Source organism: Aristolochia californica, unplaced genomic scaffold, assembly GCF_029961685.1.
Source record: "Aristolochia californica isolate CCGP_79_NKW_82.1479 unplaced genomic scaffold, dmAriCali1.0.hap1 SCAF_4, whole genome shotgun sequence".
NCBI lineage: Eukaryota > Viridiplantae > Streptophyta > Magnoliopsida > Piperales > Aristolochiaceae > Aristolochia > Aristolochia californica.
This window is the reverse complement of record NW_027182103.1, coordinates 4609949-4619368: the sequence shown is the minus strand read 5'-3', so window position 1 is coordinate 4619368 and position 9420 is coordinate 4609949. Positions and strand designations below refer to the sequence as shown.

Sequence of the window (9420 nt, the reverse complement as noted above, 5' to 3'; positions counted from 1 at the left end):
ATGACAGAAAATAGGACAAAGGAAATGTTTTTGGCATAAATGACCTTTAGTGCTTCTGATATCAATTTCTCCCTCAATATAGATCAGAATCACAAACCGTTTGTTGCTTAAGAAACTAGACTCAAAGATATTTAATTTGATACCTAATTTGACATAAAAATAATATTTCTTGAATCATGTATGACCTCTTTATTTTATTTATTTTGTTGTTTGTTGGTTGCAGTGCTCAAAATGATCTATCATAGAACATGGTATGATTGATCATGCTTTGCAGCTCATACTGGCGACTCTCGATATGATCAATCATTCCAGATTGGATGATCAACCATGCTTTATGTACTTTTCTAGACTGCATTTTGCATGATCGATCATGTCATAGATATGATCAATTATGCTATATACCAAATGAGAGATTAAATTTTAAGCATGACGATAACATGATTAAGTGGGTTTGCGAGTTGAAAAACAGTTTTAGGCATCGATTACATATGGTTGTAAAAAATCAGAAACTCTAAAGCTCCAATGCTCTTGTGTATCTTAAAATCAAGTTTAGTGTTGTCCTTTTATATGGTTAGAGTTCTTGAGATATTTCTAGACAACATAGAGTCTAGTCTTCAAATCTTCAAATCTTCGATCTTTGCTTGTGGGTGCTTCTTCAAGAAAACTCGATATGTCTAAAGCTCTAGGTCTTGTCTTGAGTTTGTCGGTTATATGTATAAACCTTATTATTGTGTCTCTTGAAGGAATTGCATCTAAAATTCTTGATTTAAAAATATTAGTACAAATGAGATTAAATTTTGTTGTTATCAAAATATGGATGAAGGTCAACCTAGGTCAACACTTAGTTGATCTAGATGAATGTTTTGACGGGAGAGGTATTTGTATGAGGAGATAGATGCTCATAGGATCCCTTATAAGATTTTTATTATTTTTATATATTGTATATGTATTTTGTATATATTATAGCTTTTAAATTTCAAAGAGTCAATTGATTAGTTCTTAATGAAATCTATTACACTTAACTATAATTTATTTTCAAACATATGCAATTATCGTTGATCGTTGATCGTGTAGCATTGCAATTATATTACAACGCGTAAACCCTAAGGGGGGGTTAGTCAACTTGAAGGACGAGATGATCTTCAATCGCATAACACCCTTCAACACTTGAAGTTGTTAGTGGAACGCAGATGAAGCTTCATCTCGATGAAGGGGTCCTTCATCTCCACAGTTTAATTTTCATCATCTCGAAGAAGGCCTTATTCGATCTTCTTTGAGTTGAAGGATGTGTGACGCTGGCTTTTTCCCCTCTCTCTCCTCGCGCGTCGTCATTTTTCATTTTTTCTTCATCTCTCTCGCACTCCTTCTCTCGTCTCCCTGCGCCCCTGACGTCGCTGTTGTCATAAAATCGATCGGATTTTCGTCTCCGACCACCGTCTCAGCTCCCTCTTGTCTCCGGCCTCATCTCTCGAGCTCGCTCTCTCTCTCGCATCCCCTCTCTCATCTTCGTGACTCCCTCTCTTCTCTCGGACTCGCTCTCTCTCACTTCTCTCTCTCTTATCCCTCCCGACCTCCCTTTCTTCTCTGTCTTCTCCCTCTCTTCTCCCTTTCGGCCTCCCACTCCCTTCTCTCTCTGGCTATTCTCCTTTCCCCAAAAAATACCTTCTGATTTTGTTCGATTTCCCCATTTCCATTTCGATTTTGGACATTTGGGCATCAATTGCTTAATTTCTACTTCAATTAGGCATCGATTTCCCCATTTGGCATCAATTTCACCCTTCAGCTTCGGTTTTCCCTAAATTTCAGAAGGTATGCCTAAACCCTAATTTTTTTCATTAAATTAGTGTTTTATTTGATTTAAATTTATTTTCAGTGCCTAATTGGGGGTTATTTGTGCATTATTGTGGGATTTAGGGTTACGGTTTATAGTCTAAATTCTTGATTTGTGTATGGATTATTTTAGGGTTTGTTACTTGGTATTTAAGGGTCCTGTAATTAGGGTATTTTAGGGATTAGGGTTTTTAAGGTTTTGGGGATTTTGTATTTTTAAGCTCTAGGTTTTTTTGGGTTTAGGGTCTGGAATTAGGGTGTAGGGATTAGGTTTTAGGGCTTTTAAGGTATTAAGTTCTGGAATTAGTGTTGAGGGTTTAGAGTTTAGTAGGTGATAGGGTTTAGGATTTTTAAGGTTTTGCGGGTTTTGTGTTTTTAAGCTCTAGGGTTTTTTGGGTTTAGGGTCTGGAATTATGGTGTAAGGTTTAGGGTTTTGGGCTTTTAAGGTTTAGAATATAGTAGGTGATAGGGTTTGACTTTAGGGTTTGATGGTTTAGGATTTAGGTTTTATTAGGGATTTTTTAGTCCAATTCATACAATGTTGAGTCGCCTACACGGGCGTCCATTAGCCAACGAAACCCAACCCCCATCACTGATGAGGTACAGTTCGTAGTGACTGCGAAGTTATATGGGGCTCTACTAGGGGTGTTCGGTGAATTTGGACTTGATGTGTGTGCTTTCTCATTGTTTAGTGCATATGCAGTAGTGAATTGTTGAAAATTTTTGAAATGTTATGGAATGTTTTTGCCATGTGGTGAGGAGATTCGGGTGTTTTTGCCATGTGGTAAAGAGATTCTTGCTTTTCTTTTTCCTCTATTTGAGAAGTTAAATAAACAACAAATCGTAGAGTAATGTTCTTGTTCTTCATTGATTACAAGTTTTGCTGAACTCAAGGCTATGAAAATATAAAAAAATTGTTGGTTTAAAATTGTGTTTTCAGATGAATTTTGTTGCAGACATGCATGCTGGTAGAAGCAATGGTTGAGAGACTATTTTGATGAAGGAAGTGGACTTGAGCAAAATCATGTGGCTGCAATTATACTTCCTACAATGGAAATAATCCGCGATACAGATGTTTCATCTACTGGGTAGTGATCTCATTTTGCAAACTCATTTCTCAACGGTTCAGTACTGGTTCAGTTTGGAGTCCATTAAAAGCCTCCTTTGTAGTTTCTTTTGCAACATTTGTTCTCACTCATTGTATAACTTGAAAAATGGTGACTAATGATACTATTAATTGGGAGGGGCAGTTTTGTTCTTGATATATATTTTTATATATGCGTATGAGTATATGTCTTTATATGTACTTAGCACAAGATTTTGTCATTGACAATACAAGTTTTTGAACAAAATAGATTGGTGTTGACTGATACAGAAGAAGAACATTATATCTGTAAAGGTTAGACATAGCTTGTGGCTTAAAATCAAATTTTCCTCTCCACCCCGACCCCTTCACCTAGTTGCAGTTTAACTGGACTTAGAAACTATTATCATATACACAGTCATTCTAATTTCTTTACTTTTGGGTGTATTCATTATAGTTCATAGATAATCAAAATAAATTTTGAGGAGAGAAAAACTTTCTGTCTATCTCCCCTCATGCTCTTCAATGAAATACAAAGGAAGAGAAACTACTTTGTTGATTTTTGCCAACAAAAGACCTGCCATCTCCCTTTGACAAAAATTGGAATCATGCCCCCTCTCCTCTTTTCCATTTTCTTTTTGGTGGAGGGTGAAAAGATCCTTGAAAGTTTTTATAATAATTATTTTTAACATAATAAAACTAATGTTTCAAAAGTATATTTTAATCATCTAATTTAATTAAAGTTATCATTTTGGATAGTATAATATAATATTAATATATTCTATTATATAAATGATTAAAATAATGTCAAATTTTAAATTTTGACATGATTGTTCATTTATTATTGTAAATGGGATTCATGATCTATATAAAATTAAAATTTAATATAATAATGTTAATTATATTATATTAAGCTCAATTCCTTCAAAAATCCACATAATTAAACAAACCCTAGAATCCTATAATCTAAAAGTATTTATTATATAATTTTGTATGTCTATAATAGAATCCCAATAAAAGAATTCAAATAATGCAATTTCAAACATACTAAATTACTAATCCCCCCAAAGAAAGAATAGAACATGAGAAAGTGAAAGATAACTTGATATTATAATAATAGTTTATTTGGGGGGTTTGTTTTTATTTTATTTTAAAATCTAAATGGAGTTTGTCATGTCACGAACTCGTTATTTGAATAATCTTTCTTTTAGGTTATTAATAAAGTTGTATATGTATTTATTTATTATTTTTGTTCAATTTTATTACTATATTAAACTTCATATTTATTGTTTCCGGAAATAAAATATAATTAAAGTATGTATTTGATTAATTAATTACTTTTAATTTTGTGAAAATATATTAGTAATTAATACTATGTAAAAAATCTATCTTATGTTATTAATATAATATATTTTTTATTAATTATATTTATTTTTTATTTACTCTATTGTATTAGTGATTTAATATTGGTAATTAAAATATTATTAACTCAAACATTTGGTTTAATTAACTTATTTTTATAAATAATAAAATCAATAATTTTAAATTTCGAAGATGAAAATGAACTTGTCCACACTAACACTATCTTCGAATATGAACTTGTCCACACTAACACTATCTTCGAACATGAACTTGTCCACACTAACATCCGTTTTGAAGATAAATATCATATAGATGCATAAACTGAATATGCAATACAGATTTGTTTGTGACGAAGATCAAATTTCTAATTTGTTGACTAACCCCCTACAACCCTCAGTGTTTAATATAATGGCGATAATCATGCACCAATATCGTCGACAATCCATTGGTCCAACTTATACGGCTTGTCTCTACCGGAGCTTCTTGTTGACACCATTAATGGATGAACGATATCCGCTGATAATGTTTTGAATAGTCTACGACGGTGCGACGTTGACAGAGTGGAAACCAATGTATGAGCCCAGAGTGCCTGCCAACAGAATCGCAGATCTTATCCTTGAACTGTACGAGCACAAGGAATATTGCTGCCTGGTTCAGTCCACCCCTTTTTTCCATGTCACTCTTACATGTAAACCTTATCCACTTCTGCACTTCAAAAAGCGCGGCGTCATCTCTAATTCTCTGCTGATCAAGAGGAGATTCTGGAAAATCCGAGTCAAATTTACGCCCTGTTTTTCATCGACATCTCATTCCGTCTTGGAAGCGAAAAGGTGGAAAAACAGGAAACCCAAAGAGAAGATGGGTCGTTTCTACATATATTTTCTCTCTCTTCTTATCTTCCGTGACAATCAAACTGAATCTCAACTCCATTTTTTAAACTGTTACGGGGTTGTGTGCAGAAGACAGAAGATAGTCGGTTCCGTCATCCATCCAGTTTTGGAAATTGTAGTAACTACAGCAGCTGTACACTGACCGGCTTTCGAAATTGGGCGGTCCCAATTGATTGGTTTAGAGCAGAAAGGAATCTCCTTCTGGAAAGCGGCCGGAAGTGGGACCTATTTTCCTCCTTCAACTTTTAATTTTTTATTTTTCTCATCTGGTATTTTTTCCTTCCCCATAAATACCCACCTTGGAGACTCCGATTGAACCGAATTTACCCCTGAGGAGAGCGATTCAAATCGCCTACATTCCTTCGAGTTTTCTTTCTGGGTTTGTGGGAAAAGCGCCGGAGCTTTTTGCGAGTGGGAGATTGGATTCGCCTGGTGTTTGTCAGAACTTGGCCGGCGGATAACAAGGAGCAGTGTTTTTGGGTTTTGTTTCAGCTGGGTGTATTTAGGTTTTTGTAGGGGTTGGAGTGTGGATGGACTGCGGTGCTTGCTATGGAAGAATCCCCGCTGTTGAAGCTTTGCCCGCTGCGGTGAAGTCCATAGGGGAACGTGCCGGTTTTTCTAAGGTTGGATTCGTTGGTGGGCTGCTGAAGATCCGTCGTCTCTCTTACGGGTTTCAGGTTTGGCTTTCGTGTGTCCTCCAGATTATATTTGGTTTTTGGTTTTCTGACGTTGTTTGCATTGATCTGAGAATGGAAACGGACAATTGTCTTTACCATTCACAATTTGTGGATGGAAATGATTTGGAGACTCTGACGGATGGGATTTACGTTTTGGGGCTTATTTTTCTTTAATCTCTTCGTTGCCACGTTGATTTTCGCAAAAACGACTGTTCATTTGCCATCTCTCTGTTTGCCTTGGGATTGAAGGGTTTTATTGACTCTTTAACGATTTTTTCTTTTTATTTTTTTATTGGCAGAAAACGATTCTTCTTTTCAGAACATAATTTTTCTTTTTCTCCCAATGCCACCTGAGTTCTGTTCTTTCCTTGATCTCCTTATAGTTTTTATAGATTGCTTTCCTTTGCTCAGTTGGGTTTCATTCAGCTAATATGAGCTACCCACTTGTATCTGTATTTTATATTGGGTTATTTTGAGTCTAAACTAGTTTTGCTTGCTCTTGAGTAAGGAAAGATGAGATCCAAAAACAAACTACTTTAAAACTCAGTTGGCTCTATGCGAGTTCACTAATATTGTAATTCGTTTTTAGGCAGTGGATTAAGATTCATGAGTGGATGACTTAAATAGAGAACCCCTTATTCTCGTTCTCATTCGATTGTTCATATGTATCTTTCTACTTTCTTAGAACAATATAAGGTGAAAAAAAAAAACTTCATATAGTTACAAAGTCATCATGCTTGAAACTGACTAAATAGAAGTTTTTTATATTTATAGTTTCCCAAAATTCTTATTTAATTTGGCACTGTTGGACATATGGGTTCATGAATTTCATTGTAGTCCTGAACCTTGATCTCTTCTGTATGCAGGGTGGTTTCAAGCTTGCCAATCTTAGAAGCCCAATCCCTGATACGGTTGCAAGCGCTGAATTTAGCAAATGTGAATTTAGGAGTGTGCCCACACCACTTGAGCCCACGTCGTCAGCTGGGAAGTTCTTGAGTAGTATCTTGCAGAATCACAGACATCTTTTCCCTTTTGCTGTGTCAGAACAACTTGAGGCATTGGCTGCCGATAGAGATGGTGCCATTGCACGCCTAGAGAATAGCATGAGCTCCACTGAATCATGCCTTCATGGGTTGGTTCTTCTAAACTTCATCCTGTTATTGGCTTTCTTTTTTTTTATAAATGAATATTGTATGTTGTACTTTTCTTATTTATCTGAGTTAGTATTTAGGTTTAACTAGGCCTAGCCAATTATTCCATGTTTTTTCAACTCCAAGATGATACTTTTATAAGATTGCCGGTTGTCTGGGTCTGGATTCTATAACCTTCTAGAGATGCTTTAGGTGTTCCTTGGACTTCTTTTAATGCCGCTGCTGGTTTTATTTATATTAGGTGGAATTGTTTAGTTAGAGAATTTCGGTACATAGCAGTGCAAGTATGAGCCGGAGGAGTGCTTTAGCTTTTAGTGATTCTTTGAGATGACTGATTTCCTTTATTTGCTGCACATCATTTTTCTGCAGAGATTATAACTCATGGTGGGCTTTTTTATGCAATCCACTTATGTTTGCAGCATGCTCTGCCTGCTATGATTTAAGTGGTGTATCTAGGGCAGCATATTTTTGCTGCAACTTTGGTATTCTCGTTGATATTGATATCAGAAGCAGGCAAAGAATGTTAATCTGTTTTGATAAAATCTGCTAAAATATGGCATAACAAGATTGTATTATTTTCGAATATTGGTTTTGGAGTAAAAAACTTCATCTTAGTCTGCTATTTTTGTGATATAAAACTATTTTCCAATGAAAACAGTTGTGCATCCATAATTGGGTTTTATAAATGTAGAATGTCTTGATTAAATGGTTTATACTTTGTTATCTAGATTTCATATGCTTTCTTTGACTGGCTCCTTTTGATAAATGAATTTTTTTGTATATACAATATTTATGCCTATGAACATGAACCAACATTTTACTAAAATTTGCCATTGATATGATCTCCAGGAGGATAGCAGAGATGAAAGAGGAAGAGTCTCAAATTGCTATTGAAGAGGTTTTGTACATGTTAATTGTTCATAAGTTCTCTGAAATTGATGTCCCCATGGTTCCAAGATTGTCAACCTACATGAGCAATGGGAGATTGGAAATCCTGGCTTTCAAAGAGAGGGAGTTGGAAAGCATTCATGGTATAGAGGCTCTAGACATGATAAGGGAGCACCTCTCCACTATTATTGGCTACAGAGGTAAACCTGACATTTCAGACAATTGGACCACAACTCCAGTACCCCGCCTTCAACTTGGCCGGATCTATGCAGCTTCGGTCATGTACGGTTACTTTCTCAAGTCTGCCTCCCTCAGACACCACTTGGATCAGACTGTAACATGTACCCAATATGATCCATCTCTTGGCTGCATGTTCTGTCTGCCTTTTTCTGATCAAAGGGCCGACTGGTGGGAGGATCTTTTCCCTGATCAAGCCAATACGGTATCTCCCACGTGTCAAGGGTCAAGGCAAAGAAACACAGAGACCTTGTGTGAGTACGTGATGCAGTTTGATTGTGTGACCTTACAAAGATGTGCTAAACTGAAAACAAAGGAGGCTGTGAATCTAATCGAGAGACACACGTGGGCACTGTTTGGGGATGACGAAAAGGGCAGAGATGGGAGTGATGAGATAGTGCATGCTACAATATCCAGCTTGAGAAGATTGGTTCTGGAGGCTGTGGCCTTTGGATCATTTCTTTGGGACGTGGAAGCGTATGTGGATTCTTTCTACAGACTGACGGAGATCTGAGATGTATTATTGAAAGTTGAATTAAGGAAAGCAGTGATGCAGTTGGAACTCTTGTATTCGGGAGTTCTAGAATTGGTCCTGCTTAGTAATAACAACACCACAGTTGATTTTTTTAATCAAAAGATAAAAGAATGTACAGTTCTTCAGAGAAGCATTCTTTTTTTAGACTGATCCTACTTCTATCCAATCGTTTCAGCTTTTTGCTTTCAAATGTTCATCTTCTCCAGTAATTACTGGGATTTGTGGCAGTGGTAACCACCCACACCCGGAAACATCATTTTCTCGTTATTGTATCAGGAAACCCAGAAAATCTCATATGGCCAATGCAGAATCGAGACTTGAACCATTGAACAGATGCCAAAGTCTATGTCAAATCTTGCGTTTCTTTGACGGGTATGAAAATGAAATCAACTGAGCTTTGATTCTTCAAAATTGATAGAGGAGACGATTTGAAACTCGAACGGCGGCCCCAGGAGTTGCCGGATTTAGAACACGAGGGTGTTGAATTGAAGAGAACGGCAGGGCGATGAAGTCTCATCTGGTCTTGCCTTTCCTCGGCGGAACGGGTGTGAAACCACCCTTTGGCTTTCGTTTCTGAGAGATCAGGCCATGTAAAAGAGCATTTTTGTAAGATCTTCCCGGAAAAGTGGAGTCTGGCTCGCCCATGTTGACTGAATTGATAAAATCAAAGTCATTTCCATTTGTATTAACGAAACCAGTTGTCAAAGTCTGACGTTACTGAAATTGAATCTGGCACAGCGACTTCTCTGCTCCTGAAGTGCGAGTC

The 9420-nt window shown here is 36.5% G+C and overlaps 1 protein-coding gene across 1 annotated transcript; it reads left to right on the top strand.

Moving 5' to 3' along the window:
- The first annotated feature begins 4988 nt into the window (after positions 1-4988).
- On the top strand, positions 4989-8798 carry LOC137962998 (UV-B-induced protein At3g17800, chloroplastic-like). The gene is made up of 3 exons (XM_068810162.1): positions 4989-5843; positions 6710-6975; positions 7844-8798. The coding sequence occupies exons 1-3, from the start codon at positions 5697-5699 to the stop codon at positions 8631-8633; spliced, it is 1203 nt and encodes a 400-aa protein (XP_068666263.1). The 5' UTR covers positions 4989-5696; the 3' UTR covers positions 8634-8798.
- The last annotated feature ends 622 nt before the right edge of the window (positions 8799-9420 follow it).

Excerpts from the sequence above, each read along its gene's own strand:
- LOC137962998 (XM_068810162.1), top strand. The coding sequence starts at position 5,697 with ATGGACTGCGGTGCTTGCTATGGAAGAATCCCCGCTGTTGAAGCTTTG. Across the intron at positions 5,844-6,709 it reads GTCTCTCTTACGGGTTTCAG|GGTGGTTTCAAGCTTGCCAA; the intron begins GTTTGGCTTTCG and ends TTCTGTATGCAG. Across the intron at positions 6,976-7,843 it reads ACTGAATCATGCCTTCATGG|GAGGATAGCAGAGATGAAAG; the intron begins GTTGGTTCTTCT and ends TATGATCTCCAG.